Source organism: Puntigrus tetrazona, chromosome 4 (genome assembly GCF_018831695.1).
Source record: "Puntigrus tetrazona isolate hp1 chromosome 4, ASM1883169v1, whole genome shotgun sequence".
Taxonomy (NCBI): Eukaryota; Metazoa; Chordata; class Actinopteri; order Cypriniformes; family Cyprinidae; genus Puntigrus; species Puntigrus tetrazona.
The window spans coordinates 21,045,275-21,069,715 of record NC_056702.1 but is presented as its reverse complement, the minus strand read 5'-3'; the positions used below and the strand labels follow the sequence as shown (position 1 = coordinate 21,069,715).

Sequence of the window (24,441 nt, the reverse complement as noted above, 5' to 3'; positions counted from 1 at the left end):
AGTTATTTGCACTATTGGTCCTACACGGTGCACCTGCTATGACATTTTCTGACCCCTTTTTATGACGAATATCCAAGTTGTATTCTTGTACAATAAGGGACCAGCGCATCAGGCGTTGATTAGAATTGCCCATTTGAGACAGGAAGGTCAGGGGATTGTGCTCAGTGTACACTAACAATAGAATACAACTACCTCCAACATAGACTTCAAAATGTTGCAGAGCCATGAGGAGAGCTAAAGTCTCCTCTATGGTGCTGTAATTCTGCTGACACTTGGAAAGTTTTCTAAAGAAATAACACACAGGATGGTCTACTCCATAAGCATCTTCTTGCAACAGAACTGCTCCCACCCCAGTAGCACTGGCATCGACTTCCAGTTTAAAAAAAGGCAAGGTGAAGTTAGGGGCAGCAAGCACAGGGGCATTACACATAATGTCCTTTGCAGCAGCGAAAGCACTGGCACATTCTGCACTCCATACAAACTTCTTAGAAGAACTTAGGAGGTTAGTTGTTGGAGAAACTGCAGAGGAAAAATTCTCACAAAATCATTGGTAGAAGCCAACCATTCCCAAAAATCTTCTGAAATCGCGCTTATTTAAGGGAACTGGGAACCTTAGGATGGCTGATACTTTGGCTACCACAGGGCGAACCTTACCATGACCAACTTTCTTACCCAAGTATGTCACTACAGCTCTTGGAAAGTCACACTTTGCCAAGTTCAACGTCAAAGAAGCTTTGGCCAAGCAGTTAAAAACCATTTTTCCATGTATCTGAAAAGATCACTACATCATCTATGTAAGCTACACAGTGGGCTACTCAAGATGACATCCAACCATTGAGACCGAGCAGTCTGCTGTGAATCTCATCACCCCGGTAAGCAGGGAGGGGACCAGAGCATATTACATTGTACGACATCGTACTCGCAATTTCACACACCTCTTTAATGTTATTTTTTGTAATCCCTGGCGGATTTCATTAGTGCCAATGTGAATAACAATCTTACTGAATTTACATTTAGCATTATCCAGCAATTTTAAATTTGCCGAGATGTCAGATGCTCTGGTTCCTGGTACACATTGGACTATGGTGGCTGGTGTCTCTAAACTCACATGGTATCGGCATTCGGTATGATACTTGCATGGCCTCAGTCATTGGCGAGTTTCCGGATGCAATCTTAAATGAAAGTCTAATGGTTTCAAGGTCTTTGACTTGCGATCACGTTTTTTCAGGTTTGAAGAGTGATAGTTTCCAAAGATGTCAAACTTTGTTGATTGGGAGTTTCTTCCCAGGTAGAACGTGAAAAGAGCTAGGAGAGAAATATACCGAAATCCGAGTATCTAAGCAAAAGCTTAAGGGTTGCAGAAGAGTTCAATATCTCAAAAAACTCAAATCATGGTAATTTGTATATGAAACTGAATCAGAGGTTATGCAGACTATTAATGATTTTCAAAATGCAAACATGTACACTCTTCATTAGATCATCCAAAGATGAATTAGTAGAGACCAAACACAGTATAAATGAGGTAATATGAACTAGTGATTTATTGTAAGCGTGCATAATATATATGTCACTATTGTGGTTTTCGTGGGAAAGGAGCACTTGAGAAGTAAATAAACTTGAACAGATTTAATCCAATGACGAGCAAAATAATATATACAGGCAGACAGGACATAAACCACATGTAGGTAACCTCGACGATCGGACAACGTGAACTCAAAACACACAGGACTAAATACACAAGGAAATTGACTAAATTAACAGGGAGTAGCTGAAGACAATTATACAATAAACACTGCACTGGACGGAGCGCTCGAGGGGCACTGGACGCAGCGCACGTGGCGCAGACACTGGACGGAACTCTTGGGGAACAGTCTCTTGAGGCAGGTATTCAGGACGGCTGGGCGGTCTCCACCATGGCTAGCTCTGTTGCCGGCTCACGCACCTGGTCTGTCGTAGTCGGCTCAGGTCTGGTGGCGCTCCATGGCTCTGTCGCTCTCCTCTGCAATGGTTCCATGGTCGTGCCAGACTCTGCGACTGCGCCATCGGTGGGCACAGGCTTGGGCTCCGCAATGCGGGGAGATAATGGGCTGGGCTCTGGATCCTGAGTGGGGCTGGTGTCGTTGTCCATGGGCTGAACAATCATCGGCAAGTTGCACGACACCAGCACCCACTCGATGTATGCGGCGACGCTCTCGAGGGCTGGCCGTCCCCAGACAGCTTCGCTTGTGTGGAGGTGTTTAGTCCGCAGAAATGGATCGAGCAGAGGAAGCTGTCCGGGTAGCGCGAGTCGTTTGCAAGGGCGAGGAAGTCCTTCGTATAGCCTTTTGAGAGAGCTATCCTCCTGCTGCAGCAGGAGAATGAGGAAGTTCGGGTCGTCATAAGGGGAATCATGACAAAACAAAAAACAATAGGGGAAATACGCCGATCGTACTGTCACGCTTGTGGTTTAGCGAGAAGGAGCACAAGGCAAGTAACATAAACTTAAACAGATTTAATCTTTTTAATGGGCAAAATACATATAGGCAGGCAGGCAGGACAAAAACCACGTAAGGACATTGACGATCGAACCCTATGAACTCAAAACACACAGGACTAAATACACAAGGAAATTGAATTAACAGGGAGCAGGTGAAGACAATTATACAATAAACACGAAGGGAAGGTAGGGCACAGAGAGCACATGGCACGAGACAATAAACAAAGAGTCCAGAGATGTGACAATATATATATATATATATATATATATATATATATATATAAACACAAGATCAGGGACATATATTACAATTACATATAAATATAAATATATATATATATATATATATATATATATATATATATATATATATATATAACAACACAAACAATGACCTGGGGATATGTATGATAAGAAAGTAATGGACAAATTTGTCTATGAATTCATTCCTATAGCATTATGTGTCTGTCTTAAAGAGAATTAAGTAAGGAGGAAGACTCTTTCTACATACTTCCAGGTCATAAACTTTATCTGATCTGGCTCTTATCTTACCATGGTAACCAGGTGTCTAGAGATCATTTACAGATTTATAAGCACCAAGGCTGGAGTTGGGTGAGGAATCTGTGCTAATAAATTAATCTTAATAAATAATATATTTGTTAAAAGTAATAAAACGTTTTGTGTCTGTTTAGTATAAACGCCACATTTTTATAACAGGAGAAAAAATAAGAACAGTTAAATATGCGTAATTAACAATTTCAAAACAAAGGTAAGCTATCTCTGTTGTTGCTTACTGGCCTACTTTTCAATCTGACACAGAGATACTGAATCAAAAACTGTAAATCCAGCATGAAGTGACTCAGTGAATGCGTTGACGAATGTGTGTAAGTGTGTAAGTGTGTGTGTGTCAGAGACGCTGTAGAAGGACAGAGTGCCAGCCGATACATCGACATACACTCCTACTCTCTTAGAGGAGTGTGGAGGGACACGTAGGTCAATTGAATTAAGATTGTGCCAGACAGTAAATATATTATTAAAACATATCAGACTCCAAGAGTTTTTATTGTACCCAAACTCACAGGTACAACTTCTTCCTTTCCTTCTGATTCCTTTGTTTGTCACTGATATAATAGCAGTTCCACTCCATTCAGCCTCCCAGTAACAGCGTCCTAACAGGCTCTCTCTGCACAGAACCTGAGGACACCCATCAAATCTGTCTGGATGATCAGGATATTGCTGACAGTCTTCCACATGTGTCACCTTTTTGCTGTTTTCAGACAGAATGAGACGATTGTGTACTGTGTTTCGATCCAGTGTGAGATCGCAGGCATCTGAACACAAGATCAGAGACATATATAACAATTACTAAAGTTTGTAGCAAATTTGTATAATGACATGGGTGTGACATAGGTACAACACGGAGAAGTTGACTTATGAGCCCACTTGCCTATATGACCTTATAAATCATACATAATTAGTTATTTTTTCGAGAAAGTAAAATTCTCGGAAGAAAGTCCCCACAACACATGGAAATAAATGTTTGTAAGTGTAAATGTAAGTGAGTGGGTGTGGGTGTACCGACATACATTTGTATAGTCCTGCTGTAATCCTCATCTCTCCTCCATGATCCACACTGTAAAACACATAGTGTCAAATCCTGTATATCTCATAAAATCAGTATGTAACGCAAACTAGCACACAGCAGTGTCAACGTACTTCAGTTGGTTCAGCGAGCAGTCTGGATCCTTCAGTTTTTCAGAGAGCAGCTTGACTCCTGAATCTCCTGGGTGATTGTAGCTCAGATCCAGCTCTCTCAGGTGTGAGGGGTTTGAACCCAGAGCGACAGCCAGATAATGACAGCCTTTCTCTGTCACCATACAGCCAGACAACCTACAACACATACAACGACAGTGGTTTGTCAATGAAAGGTACACAATGTTCTTGGGGTACACTCCAAGTTGGAAAAGGCAGGGAACAACTCTGCCTTTGCATTTTTAGCAAAATGCGAGTCATACTAAGGAAAAAAACAGTAACTTCCATATCATCAATATTGGTTGCTGATCACTATTTACAAATTTCTTTCATCAACAGCTATGCTTTTGCTAGAAATATGACTATAGCCTAGGAGTGTGCGATATTGACAAAAAAAATCTCAATACTTTCGTGGATTTTATTGATAATGATGATTAGATGATATTTTGCTGTTGATTAGATGGGTTTTACTGTTTATAAAGTCACTATAAATAAGTCATTGCGATTGAACTGAATCATTTAAATAGTTGATTCGTTCAGAAACAAAACGCTGTCATGTTGCTCAGAGATGCAAAAAATGCTGTGGTTGTGTTTGGAATTATGTCTTGTCATTGAAAACAGGAAATATGGTCTCTAAAATTTACTGATTTTATGACTGTTCATGCCACACATGTGTGCTGTCATGGCATTGAGCCCACATGCATGCATCTAACTAGAAATGTCAGCCTGGTTAATAATCTGCATTACAAAAGGAAAAAACACTAACAGTAATTAAGCGATAATTAAATACTAATTAAGGTTATTCACAATTATGTATTGCTGCCAAGTTTTCTAGTCTTTGCAACTATAAACTATAAACAGAGGTGATTATGCAAAAAATTAACCCTAGTGGTGAGCAACAAAGAGAAAAAAGGGAAAATAATAACGAAGGGGACTACATGAACAGAGATTTGTTTCTGATTACATAAAAAGCATTCTATTTGATTATGTTTATGTGAATAGAATTAACATGAGATAAGTTGGCCTGCAGGGTCATCTACAAGTTTATTTTATACTATTTACTCAGAATATAAATGCAGTAGACCATAGCAGCACTTTAGAAGGGAGCAAACATAGTTCTGCTAAGACATTACAAGCATCCAAGAAGTAAGGAGCAAGAAGAAAAGTGACATTTAGGGTGTATTCACACCTGTCTTGTTCGGTTTAATTGAATAGATGATCTAATGCATAGATGATCTTAGAGTAAATCTGGTAAATACCTCAGTATGTTAAGTTGACATTGTGTACTTTTCAGTCCTGTCGACAGCAGCTTCACTCCCGAATCCTTCAGGTCATTATTACTCAAATCAAGCTCTCTCAGACAGGAGTTTGAAGCCTGTAGAGCTGAACCCAAACCTTCACAACACTGAACAGTGATATTACAGGTGACCAATCTAAACAGAACAATGAAGAATTAACTCACATCTCACATTAAATAGCACATTCTGCCTGGCATATGCAACGATAAAGGGATAATTCATCTAAGAATGAAAATTTTATACTTGTCTGCTTATCGCCTGGGCATCCAAGATGCAGGTGACTGGAGTTATTGCAATTGTTGTAACCCATTAAAAACTAAAAGATTATGTTTGTTAGGACTTTTCACAACTCCCAACTTTTGAGCCTGATTGACTGAAGTAATGGTTGGTGTTGTGAATATGCTCAGGACAGTTGGACATGCCATTACTGATAGACCACAATGGTTCTACTGAAGAAACAATGTCACCCACATCTCAGATACTTTTTTTTTTTTTAGACGCTGACTACAGGGACAGAAGAACTTATTGCATTGTTGCTTTAACTTATTAAAGTTATTAAAGTTATTAACTTATTAAAGTGTTATTTTTGTCACTGCTCCAGTGTAGGTAGTACTGATATTTAAAAGCTTCAGTTTATTTTTTACAACTGTGGAACAGAGAAATTGATTCTGGCCCAGTTTTAAGAGGTGTACCTATATACCCCTAATATATAAGTATCATAATATATATATATCACTTGGTGACCTCTGTTTATTTTATTTTGAATAAAAACAATTCTTTTAAACTTTCTGTTCATCAAAAAAATAGCATCACAAACATTAAGCTGAATAACAGTTTTAACTTTAATTTATTCAGAATATTACTTAAATTTTTTTGTTGTGCAAATTAAACGTCACTGATTATGATTATATATCAAAAATGCTTAACTTCCTTCTTTGCTACAATCAAGGGTGTCACAGTTAGTGGACTTTGTTCTTTGTTCTTGTTTGTAAAAAGTTCCTATTTAGAACTAGGCAAACCTTAGTGTGTTTAGTTCACAATGTGAACTCTTCAGTCCATCCGTGAGCAGCTTCACTCCTGAATCATGCAGGCCATTGTTACTGAGGTCCAGCTCTCTTAAATTTGAATTTGATGATTGGAGAGCGGAAAACAAACTTTCACAGCAATCACCAGTCAGCCTGCAGCCTGCCAATCTGAACAAAACAAAGGATTCAAAAATTGAAAAAAAAATATATAGTACATCTAGTAAGTGCCTATTGTAAAATAAATACTGAAACTGTGAGTTATCACTTTTGTATTGGACATTATGATCAATTTTATTGATAACTTATATAGAGATCCGTCATAGACGCAGTAGTTTAAAAATTCCAGTATATTGTAATTATGATATTATTAAAGTAAGCATGAAACAAAACCAATAATTTTTTTTATCCTTTATATTGGTTTTGAAGGTTACTTCTCTTTTCAAAAATGAATTTTTAAAGGAAGCCGTGGGAATAGCCGCAGTACAAGAGTCCTTGCTGTGTGAGTTAGAGATATGGCATCAATATCTATTATTTCTCAAATATTACTGATGACTTGGCAAAAGTAGGTACAAAAGTACAAAACGTAGACCACTGTACATGCGTTTTACTACAAGGCAATATTGTAGCCCATAGTAATATGTTAATATTTTTGTACTTTCTCCAGTTTTATTGTTGGTTTTCTCTTTTGTAATCATTTGGGATAAAAAGACAAAGAAAAATACATGCAAACAATTCAATATCCTGAACATTATGGAATTCAAGATGGAACGCCCCCTGATGATGTCATAATATGAAAATTATATGAGTATATTTACACCCTACATAAACTCTGGGTCATACCTAACATTTTAGTTATTTACTGTAGAGCTCTATCTTTAAGTCCTTTCAAGACGCAAGCTTTTGAAATCTTGATGTTAAAATCCAGCATTTAAAAAACTGGCACCGAAATGGTTAAATCGTGTTTTCCTGTGCTCTCATGCAGATGTAAATAATAAAATAATGGTTCAAAAGATCAAAATCTTATTTATTGGTTAAATGTAGGACAGTTTGAACTAATCTGGGCATGGCGGTGGGACTAAGCATCAATAATTGTTCCTGTTTAGCTCAAAGGAACTAAATGCTATGTTTGTATTCTTTTAAATGCATTCATTAAATGCATTCTTTTGACAAATGAATGTTATCAAAATGTAATGATGTAATGAAATACTCTGCGGAGCCTATGAATATCCAAATGAGACAAATATGATATCTCTGAAAAGTGAAGAATCTTCACACCACAAATAAGATTGGCATTTAGATATTTAAGAACAATACCTATTTATAGCCGTGGGTGGTTGTCTCTGTCTTTCAGTGTTAAAACACTAGTGACTCATTTACTTTGTGATGGGGTTCAGAGGATCTGACTGATTATTCATTAACATATTTAAACATATTGAATGATCCAGTGTAAAACTCAAACCTCAGTATGTTTAGTGGACATTCTGCGCTCTTCAGTCCAACAGAGAGCAGCTTCACTCCTGAATCCTGCAGGTCATTGTTATTCAGGTTCAGTTCTCTCAAATGGGAGTTTGGTGATTGCAGAGCTGAAGATAAGTCTTCACAGTGCTGGTCAGACAGATGACATCCAGCAAATCTATAATGAAGCATAAAAATGCAGTGAGGAGGTGATGGGTGGCTAATATTTTCTGCATTCTGTGCATGAAAAAAGATGGAATAGCTAATATGCTGTACGACATCAAGGTTTGGAGCTTGAATATGAGTGAGTGTTATAATGTACAGTTGGATTGGCTTCCTCACACACAGCTCAGAGGTAAACAATGTTTCAGAGTCATCTAAATTGCTTTTGTGTGTGTGTGTGTGTATGTGAATGTGTGTGTAAATAGTGCATTATAGTAACAGATAAATATCAAAAATACAGTCCAGTCTGTAATTATTTTTATAAATAGCATCTAGCTACTATTTATTTATTTTTTTTAAAGACATTTACGGTTCCCCTCATATGTATATATGTGTGTGTGTGTGTACTCACTTGGCTTTTCTGCAGTTAATTACAGCAGGTATCAGTCTCCTTCTACCCACATTTGATGTATTGTATTTCATGAGGTCTAATTCATCCAGCACCTCCTCTGATAACTGAAAAATGTAGGCTATTGCTGAGCAATGTCCAGGGGAGAGTTTATTCTCTGAATGTTCACCTGATTTCACAAACTCCTGAATCTCTCTGAACAGTGTCTGATCATTTACTTCAAGAAGACAGAGGAACAGACTAATGGATCTGTCAGCTAAGAGACCATAACTTTCCTTGATTTTGTTTTTAATGTACTCTGTGGTTTCTCTGATAGTCTCTGAGCTGTTTTCTTTGTGGGTCAGTAGATCCTCTAAGAGTCTTTGATTGGACTCCAGTGAGATACCCAACAGGAACCGCAAAAAAAGATCAAGATAACCATTTTTACTCTGAAGAGTTTTAGTAACTGCTGATTTTAGAAGATCGCACAATGAGTATGGTGTAGACATATTACTCTCATGTCTGCAGTCAAGAAAAAACTTCAGTGACTCCATTTTCTTTATCTGATAGGAGTAAAACACACATAAAGCTGCTAGAAATTCCTGAAAGCTCCGATGTATAAAGCAGTAGACCTTCCTCTGCTGAATCACAGATTCCTCCTTAAAGATCTCAGTGCAAATCCCAGAATACACTGATGCATCAGTGACATCTATGCCACACTCACTCAGATCCTCCTCGTAAAACATAACATTGCCCTTTATCAGCTGTTTTAAAGCCAATTCTGCAAGTTTCACAATCATTTCTCTGTTGGACTGCAGGAGTTTGTTTGGATTTCTCTTTACATACTTCTGATTCCCCATATTTATCTGAATGAGTAAAAAGTGAATATACATTTCAGTCAGAGTTTGAGGGATTTCTGCATTCAGATCTTCTTCCAGGAGCTTCTGAAGTACTGTGGATGATATCCAGCAGAAGACAGGGATGTGGCACATGATATGGAGGCTTCTTACTCTTCTAATGTGTGATATTATTCTGTTTGCTTGATGCTCAGCACTGATCCTCTTCCTGAAATATTCCTCCTTCTGTGACTCATTGAATCCCTGAATTTCTGTCAGGCGGTTTATGTATTTTGAGGGGATCTGATTGGCTGCTGCTGGTCTGGTGGTGATCCAGATGAAAGCAGAGGGAAGCAGCTCTCCTTTCACCAGGTTTGATAACAATGTACCAACAGATGAAGACTCATTCACATCAGAAACCTTCTGACCATCTGAAAACATCAGTGTGATTCTGCTTTCATCCAAACCATCAAATATAAAAACAACTTTGCACCCCTCAAAAATCTTTGAGTCCAGACCTTGAAGTTCAGGATAAAAGTCCAGCAGAAGACTATGAAGACTGTGCTGATCCTCTTTAATTAAGTTTAATTCTCGAAATGCAAGCACAAACATGAAGTCTATATCCTGATTGGCCTCTCCCTCTGCCCAGTCCAGAATAAACTTCTGCACTGAAACAGTTTTTCCAATTCCAGCTATGCCTTTAGTAAGAACAGTCTTTATTTTGTCTTTCTTGTTATATTCTGGTTCGTGTAAGGGTTTAAAGATGTCATTGCAGTAGATTGGAATGTCTTGTGTGTGCTGTGTTCTGGGAGTTTTCTCCATGTTTAAAACCTCATGTTCTTCATTCAACCCTTCACCGTCTCCCTCTGTGATGTAAAGTTGTGTGTAGATACTGTTCAGTAGGGTTTGATTCTCTTGTAGTTTGAATCCCTCAAATAAGCTCTCATACTTGTTTTTCATGCTACTTTTGAGCTGTTCTTTGATTCTCTGTAGTTCATTGTTTGCTGTTAGGTGAGAACCATGCTCTGTCGTTCCAGTCTGATCATCTCTATCCACAAAGCAGAAACAAGAAGTAAAACACAAAGAACGATTAATAAAAAAAAACACATTGCAAATAAATCACACAGTCTAAATTCATCTTTACATTGTATCAACATATATAAAAAATATTGTTTTGAGGGAAAGAAATATTGCGTACCAATGTACTTATTGTGTACTTAAGTTATGGAAAAACCTGTAGATGCAATTTGTTAATATGTAGATGTAACAGACAGCTACTGCCATTAGAAAGGTATTGCATGTATTTCAGCTGGTTACTAATGGGTTAAATCAAACTTAGTTGCAGCTAGATAAGGCGAACAGTATAGATTCACTTGAAGTAGACGTAAGTACAATCTGGATACACTTTATTTTAAGTAGCCAATCACTGTATTTCTGAAGGTCTGCAGCCCTTACAAGGAAAACCTCAATTTCTCATGCATAAAACACCTCCTGAGAATGAATTTAGATTTTTAATAAATACATCTTATTTATTTTGATTGTTATCAGAAAAAATAATCTACTCTAAAAGTTTACTCTAGAGCTGTTGTTATTGATTGTATTGGGATGTCTACCGGCAAACGGCAAAAACTGTGTATGTCTTGTATCACTGATGTTTAGAGTGTACTTTCTTGTCTCAGATACTTATTGTCTCACCTGGGGTTGAAGGTCACATTTTCCTCACTGAAGTTACGGGGTGAATCCATAGACTCATTAGTCATAGATAGAGATGCAGCTCTCTCCTCATAGAAACTAACAGCAGATGTTCTCCTATGATATAATTGCAATTTTAAGGTATTTACAACCTATTACCACTTAGTTGACAAGATAGCAAAAAATAAGTGCAAAATCTTTTTCACAATTTCTTCCAGTACCTCACATAGTTTAAAATTCTTTTTGGATTTTTGCTACCTTGTCTGGATTAATCGTTCTGTCCTCTATTGTACCTTGATTGGATCTCTGCTCTTGTTTCTGGATTTACCCTTTAGTTTTTATTCCTGTTACAATGACCAGCGATGTTCAATCAAAACCCAAATTAAATCCCAATTGGAAGTTATTACTAACATTCCATGGTGGTTTAAAGTACGTTTTGAGTAAAAGTGTAGAATAAGGCTGGGTTTACAGTAAACATGGTTGCCTTGAAATTGGACACGCCTTTTTAAGATTATTTTGATATTTGAGTTTCAGAGTTAGGCAGGCCATAAACTTTAAACCTGTTGGAGGGACAACATTTGCTGCTGTCAATGCTATCTTTTATTATTACTTGTTTTTCAACAATAACTACATCACCTTGTCGTTCCATTAAAGTAGTGCCTATTCCAATATATGCATTTGAAGCATATTGAATATGCAGGGGAATAATTTCCTCTAGAGACATGCCCCCACTTTTAAAAATCACATTCGTGCCCAGTCCCCACTTGTTATAATTTTTAAGTCTCACATCGTCATAGCAGGATAGGAACGTTAATTTTCTGTTATATCAACGTACATTTTAACGTAAACTGTGCAAATTGTTTGATCATAGCATCAGTACCTATTATTTCCCATATATTACCGATGAATTGATCAGGTGTGTTTTACTACTACAGTATAGTTGATTATATTATACAGTTCTGTGTAATACATATAAATCAATCGTTTCAACGATCTCTTTTGTATCACTGATGTTTAGGGTGTAATTCTGTTTCCTGTCTCAGATACTTATTGTCGCACCTGGGGTCGAAGGTCACATTTTCATCACTGAAGTTACGGGGTGAATCCATTGACTCATCCGTCTTCATAGATGCACAGCTGGACTCTGGAGATGCAGCACTCTCCTCAGAGAGACTCATTTTAACAGCTGATGTTCTCCTAAAATATATATGCAATTTTAAGCCATTAAACAAGATCATTTTTTTCAAATTTCCATCTGTACCGATTAAATTGGGTGGCCAAAATCAGTCCTATATAGCCACAGTCCTGCAGAGTCTTGCTCCAACCCTAAACACTTGAACAAGCCATCAAGGTCTAAGGTTTATTACTGATTATTTCTCGGTATCTTGAGCATGGTCATCCTGGAACCACAGAACGTCACGGAAATGAAACAAAATATGCTTTTTGGTTAATTTCTGTGACATTCTCTGGTTCTAGGCTACTCGCCTCAAAGACATGAGAAATATCTATAGAAAGCGTGAAATTTGTACTTAAAAATGTAAAAATCCGAATAAAATACTTCTGCTAGAAATCTCATAACAGGATTTTTTTACATCAGGACAATGATCCACAACAAATATTAAAATCCAAAAAAGCACAAGAAAACACCTTCTTACAGTATGAGCGGACACAGTAGAATGATAAAGTGCATCCTCTTTAACCTTAATGCTCTTAAACTGAACGCTCAAAGCAAACTGTATCCACAAAATAAAAAATAGCATTAAAATATTAGTCAGAGGTGGACCGATACATTTTTAATGGTACAATAAAATTACAATAACAGTAAAACCTGCTTCCTGTAGGTTTATGTTTACGACTTTTGGCTTCGAAACACAGTATTGTTCATTTCACGGTTAGCATAATAACTCACCGTAGCAATGCACACATCTAAAAAACTGTTCTTGAAACCAGTTAAGCTCAAACTATACTCAAACTTAGCTGGGTGACCAACTTTAATAGTATATGTTTAATAACATTTTGAATTGAAGGACTATTTGATCAGTTCATCTCTGGGGTGCAAAAAAAACATAAATGCCATCATTGAGCATTTATTTTGTAAAGAGTGTTGTATTCGCACATACTACTTACTCACGTGAACTAAACTACTAGCAGTGGAGAATACATGATGGTGTATCGGTAACCTGTAGCTACTAAAATGGGGGAAATACAAAATATAACAAATGACCTTGAGCTAAATGTTGAGGAAAACTCATTAAAAGATTCTTATTCCAATTAATAACGCACACAAACACACACACGGACGCAAACACACATCTAATGTCAAAATATTTCTATAACAACTTACCAATATATATGATGAGAAATTGTAAGCTTCTGTTGACCGTTCTCCAAAATGGCGTTGTATCAAATGCAGAAATCATACTTTTGGTTTCGATTTCTACTGTGAAGCATAAAATAACAAGCAGATTGGTTGATCCTCAAAGCAGAGGGCTGTGATTGGGCAACATCGGGTACACAAGTCTATCTTCGAAAAACGTTTTTTTAACACATGAACTCGCAACGGCAGTGGTTTTTTTTGTGTAAGGATTCAAATGAGAAATTAAAAAATTAAAAATTATAAAATACAAATTAAATAAATACATATTAGGCCTAAATATTAAAAAAAGCTTGTTGGGATGTCTTATATTCCATTGATTTAATTTTAAATATTAAAATAAAACCAATTAATAACAAAGTAAATTAATAATAATACTACTAATAATAAAATAATATTCTTAGTGCCCCCATAGAAATATGATCTTATACATGTTATAGTGTTTTTTTTTTATATGCAATAATAGAACATCTTGGTTACTTGTGTAGCCCTCGTTCGCCGAACTGTATTGGTTGTTCACTACAACGTTACATCATTCACAGAAGTCATGGGGTCCCGCTTGGGAACCTGTTCACCTCTGAACTTTAAAGAAAAGGCCAATGAGAAGGAAGAACCAACCGATGAATTGCCGGCAGCACAGCTGAAAATCTCCTGCAGCTCGAAGTTCCTTCTTTTCTTCTTCTCCAACGCTGACAAGCTGTCTTCTCCAAAGCAGAAATCTGAATGCGTGGTCTCACGCTGCCATCTTAAATATCCATACGTACGGGGAAATGGCCTCGCCATGCAAATTCCACTCACCAGCTCTCATTGGTCATTTCTCTAAAGCTCAGAGGTGATTGGGTTCCCAGTCGCAGACCTCGTCAGTGAATGATGTAACGTGAACGGAAAGGGAACAACCAATACAGTTATACAGAGAAGTAAGAACAAAAGACAATGAGGGTTACAAACAATAATCTGCGTTAGCCTATAAAACCTACCGTGAAAGAAGCTTACGTGCAATAGAATTGAGTTTACATACACATCAAAATCTTTAAAAGAATGCAATATATAAATGAGTAATAAATTATAATAAGGATAAAATAAAACCTCAAAGTACCTTATTCAAATTTTTGACCTTTAAGTACTTTCTTAAGGTTATTCTTAGGATAAAGACTGTGTTGAGAAAAGCAGACCGAAGCAAAACTAAAGTTCAAATCAGTTCTTTTATCAGAAATATAAGCCTTTTGGACCAGTGAAGTATGTTTGGCGTCCTTGCTGCCTACCTTGTTTAACTAATGGACAAAGTTTGCCCTGCTGTTCTCGATCCTCTGAGGACAAATGTTCTTGATGCTCTAGTGGTGTTTTGCTAGATAAAGAGAGTTCTTTGCAGCTTTACAGAGCGTGTCTTGAAAGTGACACATTGCGAACTGAAGAATCCCTCAAGGTTTTTGTCCCGAGAACAGAGCATTCAAGCATTCAATATCCACAACTTTCTGTCCGATGTTTCGTTCTTGCTGTTCTTGGAAAACCTTAAAGTCAGAGATTCAACCTCCTCTGATATCTGGAGAGATCCCGTACTTTTTTCCAGCGCACCGCGTAACTTTTCAAGAACTTGTTCACTTTTAACCCTAACCCTACCAGTCTACTTGTAGTCTAATGGAAGTTGAAAGTCGACATGTAGGTGCAAAGGTACTTATTGTCAACAGATTGTTTATAAGCACCATCAAAATAAAGTGGACCAAAGTTTTTTATTGGTCAAGATATGAAAGAATGTTAATGTTAATACAGCCGTTTGCCTGTGTTGGTATCTGTGGTCCGCGTGGAAACTTAAACTTAAGCGGGGCCTCTTACTATTCCAGATTTGGGAGCCACCTCTTCAGTGAACAACACGCCTTAAAGAAAACGTATGAAAGGGAAAGCATTCTGTAGACTGCTCTGCGGAGTCTTCTCGGCTTTGTTGTCTCTGATAATAAAGTTTATCTTCTGGCATCAAAAACTCAACGATTTCTTCATCCCAACGCAAACCCCCCACATTTGCCAACTGGCTTTTTCACTTTCGCATCCTTTATTTCATCAACTGACATTTTCAGTTCCTCAGTGCCTTCAACGGGAATACAATGGCAGACTTAAGAGACTTTTTAATTACTGCGGCCAAAGGATACTGCAGATCTTCATCATTCCTGTCTTTTTGTGCTTTAGTTCCTTCAACAGACTTCTTTATAATTTGTGTTTCATCATAAAACTGACGTAAAGCTGAGTCGTGTTATATCAAAAGCTGGGATAGCTATGTGGCTGGCGTGCTATAAATTATGAATGGAAGACATTAAATTTACAATACAAATAATTAATAATCGTTTCCATACCTAATAAATTATTCGAAAAATAAAAAAAAAAATAAATATTTTCTTTTATAAATATATATATATATATATATATATATATATATATATATATATATATATATATATATATATATATATATATATATATATATATATATATATATTTTTTGATAGTTCTGCAGTTTATGCTTGCATGTTGTCTTAGCTGCTCGGTATAACATTTTCTAATGTAAAATGATCTCGATGAAATCGAACAAGACTTTTATTTTGGTCTGGTGATGTGACGTCATAAGGCTGCGCCGCGCTCCTACATCTGTGATTTAACCGAAGAAATGTGCTGGCTTTTAATCATTTTAAGTGTTTAAAACTCGTTAGAGAATTACACGGAAGATACATTGTTAGCCGATGTAACACTGTGATGCGTTATTTAGTGACATTGCGGTCCCTGTTTAGTAAATAATTTAGCTTAAACGAATTCTTCCACTGGTAAGTGTTGATAGAAACTGAATCAATTGATTCACGAGACGATTCACTGATTTGAATCGATCGAATCGCCGCGCGTCGATGACTCTTGCTGCTCAAAACAACGAACACGTGATAATGAAAACTTTTACACACAAACTGCAGCTGTTTTTATTAAAGTGTGATCTGTTAAATAATTTACAAGTCAGTAAATACTAAATAGAAATACAAATGTGAAAGTTGTGAATGATATGTGTCTTATGTGCTAGTTTTGGTTGTTTGTTTTCATCAGGTAATTCTTGAGGTAAATCTGAACTACAGATTTGGTTTGGATTCATAATTTCTTTCTTCTGTTATTTATTCTTTTCTTAAACAGTCCAAAATCACAGAAAAACACCCGGAGAAACAGCCGAGATCCACGTGGCACTAATATAAAGATGGCATTTGTTAAAGAGGAGAGTGAAGACGTGAAGATTGAAGAAACATTCAGAGTCAAACATGAAGATACTGAGGAACAAACAGGTTGGTTTTTCTTTTTCTCAAAGATTAACTCCTTTGATAATTATTTAACTGTCTTGAGGCCTCTTTTATAACGATTGCTTGCATACAAAACCTGCCCTGAAGAGACGTAAACCCCTTCCTACGCAAAAGGAGGGAAATAAAACAAAGTTGACAGTGTTTGAAGAGTATAAATTGAAGAAAACAGTAGGAGACAGACAGGACAGTACCCTGCAATAAATATAAGCCTATATTTTTCCACAAATAGCCAAAATATTTTCCACTTTTCAGCAAAGCTGCATAAATTTAACTTAAATAGTTTAAAATCATTTAAATCTTTTTCTGGATAGTGTATGTTCAGGACTTGAGTAACCTCCTGTCGGGTCTGTTTTCTTTTTAGGCAGAGTTTGCTCTTTTAAACCATATGAAAGGTCAACAAAATGCTCCAGTTCAGTTAAACTACATCCAAAATGCGTGAAAACTTTAATGTAAGAAGTTTGTTAACAATGCTTAATATTTCTTTATGCACGTTTTCCCCAGCTTTGAGCATTATAACAAATCATATATAAAATAACCATTCAGAGGCATTCAGATTAGTCACCAGTGAGGAAAAATTAACAAAACGGTTCTTGCTTTCTCTTGTATATGGTCATCAATAAATCACTTTTATTTATATAGATAGCACTTTTAACAATACAGAGTGTATCAAATAGGAGAATAGATCAATAGTAATGTGTAATGATGAGATTCAACACTTATTTGTTATTAAATGCAGAGACGCTCTCCGTAATCAAATCGACAATAATTAGTAGAAAGTAAGTGCCCCGACAGAGCAAACCAGAGGCGACAACAGCAAGGAACCAAAACCCCATCTATACAGAATGGAGAAAAAACAAGAACCTTGGGAGAAACCAGGCTCAGTTGGGGCTAGTTCTCCTCTGACTGGATACCCAGCATTTAACTTCCAGTTAAATTTGAAGCGCATATCAGATTGTGAAAAGACTTGTAGTGTGCCATGGGGCTCATCTAGGTATTCTGGTCTCTGATGAAGTTCCTCTCTGGTCTGGATGCGATGTTTGATAGGGAGCCAGTGCAGTGCTGACAGAACCGGGCTAATATGATCATACTTCCTAGTTCTAGTAAGGACTCTGGCTGCTGTGTTTTGGACTAGCTGAAGTTTGTTTATTAAGCGTGCAGATCAACCACCCAATAAAGCATTACAATAATCTAACCTCAAGGTCATAAACGCATGAATTAAAATTTCTGCATTAGACGTTGAAAGCATAGGTCGTAATTTAGATATATTTTTAAGATGGAAAAACACAGTTTTACAGATGCTGGAAACATAGTTGTCGAAGGAAAGATTGCTGTCAAACAGCACAACTAGGTTCCTAACTGATGATGAAGAATTAACAGAGCAGCCATCAAGTGATAGACTGTGTTCTGGATTATTACATGTGGGTTTTTTACATCCAATTATTAGCACCTCAGTATTTTCAGAAGAACCTAAGAAGTTACTCATCATCCACTTCTTTATCTACTATGCATTCTGTTAGATTCTCAATTTGGTGTGTATCACCAGACCACAAAGAAATATAGAGCTGAGTATCATCAGCATAGCAGTGAAAGCTAACACCATGCCTCCTGATAATATCACCCAGAGTTAACATGTACAGGTTGAAAAGTAACGGTCCTAGCACTGAGCCTTGAGGAACTCCATATTTCACTTTTGAACAATATGATACCTCCTAATTTACTGCTAAAAACAGATGGAGGTTACTTCCACTAATGCTAATGTACTTTTCTAGTTATCTAAAAACAGATGGAGGTTGATTCATTTCACTAATGCTAATAAAGTGGCATTTCTTAGAGGAGGGTGAAGACATGAAGATTGAAGAAACATTTAGAGGCAAACATGAAGATACTGAGGAACAAACAGGTTGGTTTTCATTCCTAAAGCAGAACTCACTCATTTGATGCTTTTAAAAATGTCTAACGCTACAGAAAATAAATGATCTATTTGAAAAATGTCTCATCAGTCTTGTAATTAAAGTGGTTTTATTTGATTGGAAGTCCCCTCATGTGGAGGCATGTTGAGATCACATGACCCCATTACCTAGAACAAATAACTAAAATAATAAATAAGGTTTTGAGATTACATTTAACACCTAATACATTTACATTTAAAACTTTAAAGCTTAGTGTGTTGGTCAGTGAACAGCATTCGGACGTAGTTTCCCTTTGAGTCCAGATGTGACTTGTGATAGCATGCCCGTCATGGACAATATACGCAAACTGTAATAGGTCAAGTCGGTGGTAGCATTTTATCACAAGCCTCTGGCATTTTATCACAATTGGTGTGAGTGCGACGGGACGATAGTCATTGAGGCACGAAACCACAGACTTCTTATTGTTGTTGTTTTGAGGCAAGTTGGAATGACAGAGCTGCTCAGAGAGATATTGAAGATATCAGTGAAGACATCAGCTAGCTGCTCTGCACACTCCTTTAATACTCTGCCTGGAATGTTGTCTGGTCCAGTAGACTCTATCCAGTCCAGAGTTAACTCTATAAAGAGTTTTCCTCACGTCAGCTGTGGTGAAGCACAGTACTGGGTCATTGGTATGAGGGGTGGACTTCCTCACCGTTGTTTTATTTTGTGCCTTAAAACGTGCGTTGAAGTCATTCAGCGCATCTGGTAGGGAGGCATCACCATCACAGACAGGTGAAGTTGTCTTGTAGTTGGTAACCGCTTGACCGCCCTGCCATATGTGCCGTGAGTCACTGCTGTTTTGGAAGTGGCCGTGGATTTTTTTAGCATAAGCGTGCTTTGTTTCTCTGATAGCTCGGGACAGTTTGGCCCTCGATGTTTTCAGGGCCGCCCAGTCCTTTGCTCTGAAGGTGAAGTCTCCCTCCTTCAGGAGAGCACGCATGTTAGCGTTCATCCACGGCTTCCGGTTAGAACGTGTGGTGATGGTCTTGTAGACGGTCACATCATCAATGCACTTCTCGATGTATCCAGTCACTGATGATGTGTACTCCTCCAAGTCAATGGAATCGCCATGGGTTGCAGCCTCCCTAAATATACCTAAATATCAAACGCCTGATCCAGATAGTCTTCTGACTGGGTTTGATACCACTGACTTGGCCAGTGCATAATATCTACATGTTGTTGATTTTGATGCTTTTTCTTTGTGGTGATTTTCCTAAAGTTGTCAATTTGAATCTTTTTTGCATTAGACCTGACAACACTGAAAGAAGAAAGCCATCTTCTCAATGAAGAAAACGACGACTCTCATTCTGAAAAGATTAAAAAAAGAGATCAAAAGACAGCAAATAGAATATATTTGACCTGCCAACAGTGTGGAAAGATCTTCAAAAAAAAATCTGACCTCAAGGTCCACTTGAGAGTTCACACTGGAGAGAAGCCTTTCACCTGCCAACATTGTGGTAAGAGTTTCAACAGAAAAGGAAACATTGAAGTTCACCTAAGAGGTCACACTGGAGAAAAACCTTTTACCTGCCAACAGTGTGGAAAGGGTTTTATTCGAAAAGCAGACCTTACATATCACACGAGAGTTCACACTGGAGAGAAACCCTTCACCTGCCAACAGTGTGGAAAGAGTTTTACTAAACAAGGAAACCTTAAAGAGCACATAAGAATTCATTCTGGAGAGAAGCCTTACACCTGTAAGCTGTGTGGAAAGAACTTCATTCGAAAACCACACCTTACAAACCACATGAGAATTCACAGTGAAGAGAAGCCTTACATGTGCCCTCAATGTGGAAAAAGTTTTACACAAAAACAACACCTCATTGTCCACATAAGGATTCACACCGGAGAGAAACCTTTCAGCTGCCAACAGTGTGGAAAGAGTTTCACTGAAAAAGGAACCCTTAGAAAACATATAAAGATTCACACGCGAGAGAAGGCGTTTACAGGTGATCAGAGTTTCAGACGTGAAGTAGGTCTTTAACATGTTGTGATTTACTGTTCAGTGTGCTACTTGATCAACTGCCAAGTTAAAATAACCCTAACCCCTAACCCGGATATGCTCATATGTATTTGTCATTTGTGTGCTTTAATAAAATCAAAGGTCTAAAAATCCTTAAAGTGTTTAGATGAATTACCAAATTCAAAACTGAAAGCTGTATGAATTTAGAGTTTAGATGCAAAAGCATCTAAATGCCATTTTGGTCAAAAATGACATGTTGATACTGAGTGAATGATCTAAAAGCTTTGTTTTAGTTAATCAAGTACTTTTGCTTCAAAATCCAAACCTCCACCCATCCAGATAAAGCAGAAACCTATACACAGTCACGTGGTCAGCTGGATAAGATGGTGGCGTAGATAAGTTCTTCTCATCTAGAACTGTTAATTTGGTCAGTAATTTGCAGTTGAAAAACTTTTTCTTATTCTCTTTGTTCGTAACACTTTAGCAGACAGAAAAAGGGTAACACTTTTTTTAATAGTTCCTTTTAAACGTTCGGTCGACAATAAGTATCTTTGCACCTACATGTCAAGTGACTTTCATTAGAGTATTATATGACTATTTAATATGTGCTAAATCTTTATTGTGATGGTCTCCCAAGCAGACATTCTACTGACTATAGGTAACTTTTCAAGAACATGTCAACCTATTCTAACCCTAACCCTATGAGTTAACTATTACTCTAACATTATAGTGAGAGTTAGGATATATGTAGGTGCAGTGTTAGTTAGTAATGGGGAAAATACAATTGGATGTCAAAGGCAACTCAACGTTGCTGGTTACTTAAGATACGATGCTACAACAGATGCAGCTTAAGCTAGTGGACATGGAGGACATGAATCTTCGATGTAATTTTGAATTGTTGGTTTCCCAGTGGCCCTGGAAAGGTCTAATGGAATCCAATACCTGACTCGGTGGCTTTCTAAGTGGTAAAAGTTGTTATATTTAAATTGCCGGGAGTTGCTGAGAGAATTGTTTGCAATTATAATGGGTGATATGTGTATTCTGTAGAATTGACCTATGGGTAAGCCCCTCCCCTCGAACGCAGATGATCCGAAGACCCAATGGAACAATGGAAGACCCAAAGCTAGCATCGGTTTATTTATGCTACAAAAAAATGGAAAAACTGTGTTCCTGTAGTACTTGTAACACTGATTCAAGGTATAATGAGAGGATAGGTAATATATAATTTATTTTATTCCATTTCCTGAATCCGAACAAAACAGCAAAATTTCCAAAAAAAAGCATTCAACCCTGATAAAAAAAACATTAATTGGCTAGATCTAGCTAAGGTTAATAAGTCCATGCTTATATACAAACCTAAACAGTGGACTGTTCTGTGTAGGTCAGAAACGGTAACTAAGGGGATTAACAAAAAGAATGTTAGATTTGACTGATTATTTGTTTAAAAATTGGTGCAGATATGAACGCAGTATGGGATGATAATCTTGATCAATCAAGTTCATCTGCTTTTAAAGAGAAGGAACTGGCTACTGCTGCTTTACATTCTGGGCCGAAAGTCTGGGGCGTGTAGATTTATGGCAATCTTGCAAACCCACACACAGCTATACCTTTTTCTCATCCAGACATAAAACATTTTCACGGATGGATTTTCAATTTTCGTCTCCCAAACTTTTCAAGAAAATTGATTGGAGAAAGGGTTTATACGAGGCAATGCTACACTGTTTTTTTCTAATTTGCATAAGGCCAGATCCAGATCAAATTTTGTTAGACTAGGTTCCACTTAGTTCTCAGTGTGAAGGCTCCATCCTGACTCGCAGAAGAGGAGTTGGGGATGGAGGAGGGCATTTAGTTATTGAGCAATCCTCAAAATCCATAACAGGGGCAACATTGGCTCGCTGTGTCTATAATGCTGCTGATTAATAGGAAATAAAGTTTGTGACCCCATGAACAAATGCTCCTGCAAAAGTGAGGACTTCCTCTGGTGGTGCAAGAAACGGGGTGCGGAAGCCTCACTTGTATCATAACATTTTTATGATTTTTTTTAATTAAAAATGAATTTTGAATGCATATATCGCTACAGTCATTATTATTTCTTTATTTTAGAATTTAAATACACAAATAAATAAATAATAAATAATTAATAAATAAAACAAATAAGTGTTGCTAGAAATATGTCAGCTGAATTACATTAATACTTGTTCTCATCAAATTAATATACAAATAAAAATATTAAATAAGAATTTAGGATTTTTGCCTATAAATATCCTGATTAAAACATGTTAACTTTTAAAAAATTACAAAAAAAATTATAGTATATTCTGACAGCTTCTTTTACTTTTTGAAGGATATTTAATACAGCTTTACTGTCATTACAATTTATTTTATTAAATATTGTATGTTGTCATGTCAGAAGCTCATTTGATTGTTGTTTTAATTATAAGAAATGAATAAAAGTGTGATATGATTATAATGTTGTACTTGTAAATAAGCATAATGTATGCATATTATAATAATAATAGATAAATTATTTTTATAAGTAAAAAAAACCCTGAATATTACAATAATCATATGCAGTGCTGCTTTTAAGTTTGTGAACACCTTGCATAATCTCTGAAAATGTGAAATTATTCACCCCACCACCGTCTTTCCTTCAAGAACACTCAGAAGCCATTAAAACCAGCAGTTAAGATAAGTGAGTTAAGGACGAATGTAATTTTTAAGAAACTATTCTTCTTTACATATGCCCATAAACACAAAAAGCCAAAAATCAATAAAGGCATTCAAATGTGTGAACATGAAACATGAACTTGCTTTGACACAATATTATCCATCCATCCATCCATCCATCCACTTACCGCTTACTGGTGGACACCCTTATGCTTGAACATGGTGTTCGTTATGGACAGACCATGACTAGCACAGAATTCCAACAACAGAACACCACTCTGGTTTAGATCAGGTGTCGCTACCATCACCAACATGAGTGTTGAAGTCCCCCAGCAGGACGGTAGAGTCCTCGGTTGGAGCACTTTCCAGCACCCCTCCCAAGGACTCCAAGAAGGCCGGGTACTCTACACTGCCATTCGGCCCGTAGGCACAAATGACAGTGAGAGTCCTCCCCCCAACACGGAGTCGCTGGGAGGCGACCATCTCAGCCACCGGGGTAAACTCCAACACATGGCGGCTAAGCTGGGGGGCTATGAGCAAGCCCACACCAGCCCGCTGCCTCTAACTGGGGCAACACCAGAGTAGTGAAGAGTCCAGCCCCTTTCGAGGAGATGGGTTCCAGAGCCCAAGCTGCGCGTGGAGGTGAGCCCGATTATCTTTAGCCAGTATCTCTCTACCTCCCCCAACAACTCAGGCTTCTTCCCCCCCAGAGAGGTGAAGTTCCATGTTCCTAAAACCAGATTCTATGTCCAGGAGTTGGGTTGCCGAGGTCCCCGCCTTCGACTGCTGCCCAGACCACAAGGCACCGGCACCTTACGGTCCCTCCTGCAGGTGGTGGGCCCACGGGAGGATGGCCCCATGCCGCTGTTTCAGGCTGAGCCGTGTCCCATGGGGCAAGACCTGGCCACCAGGCGCTCGCATGCCGGCCCCAGCCCCAGGCCTGGCTCCATGGCAGGGCCCCGGCTGCGCCATACCGGGCGACGTCACGACTCTGTTATTAATATTATTGTCCATAAGGGGTGGGTGGACCGCTCTTTGTCTGGCTTGTCACCTAGGACCTGTTTGCCTACCAGGAGCATAT

General features: G+C 37.7%; 3 protein-coding genes across 5 annotated transcripts in view; 2 read left to right on the top strand and 1 right to left on the bottom strand.

The window, feature by feature from the left end:
* The window catches only part of LOC122342952 (NACHT, LRR and PYD domains-containing protein 3-like), a 924,523-nt gene that overhangs the window by 423,186 nt on the left and 476,896 nt on the right, over positions 1–24,441 (top strand). The gene's annotated exons all lie outside the window — the stretch shown is intronic.
* LOC122342958 (NACHT, LRR and PYD domains-containing protein 3-like) lies at positions 2,866–14,224 on the bottom strand. 3 transcript variants are annotated; one of them, XM_043237194.1, is made up of 11 exons: positions 14,077–14,224; positions 13,429–13,521; positions 12,144–12,281; positions 11,088–11,201; positions 8,581–10,440; positions 8,011–8,184; positions 6,546–6,719; positions 5,488–5,661; positions 4,193–4,366; positions 4,063–4,109; positions 2,866–3,807 (listed from the first exon to the last, which is right to left on the bottom strand). In XM_043237194.1, exons 3-11 carry the CDS (start codon positions 12,260–12,262, stop codon positions 3,275–3,277), a joined length of 3,369 nt encoding a protein of 1,122 aa, XP_043093129.1. In that variant the 5' UTR covers positions 12,263–12,281; positions 13,429–13,521; positions 14,077–14,224; the 3' UTR covers positions 2,866–3,274. The 3 variants fall into 3 exon arrangements, with proteins under 3 accessions (XP_043093129.1, XP_043093128.1, XP_043093130.1); XM_043237193.1 differs by having other exon boundaries at positions 13,429–13,524; positions 14,077–14,222; XM_043237195.1 differs by lacking the exon at positions 11,088–11,201 and having other exon boundaries at positions 13,429–13,524; positions 14,077–14,223.
* Positions 15,991–20,859, top strand: LOC122343098 (gastrula zinc finger protein XlCGF8.2DB-like). Its single transcript, XM_043237423.1, has 2 exons — positions 15,991–16,763; positions 19,978–20,859. The coding sequence occupies exons 1-2, from the start codon at positions 16,679–16,681 to the stop codon at positions 20,712–20,714; spliced, it is 822 nt and encodes a 273-aa protein (XP_043093358.1). The 5' UTR covers positions 15,991–16,678; the 3' UTR covers positions 20,715–20,859.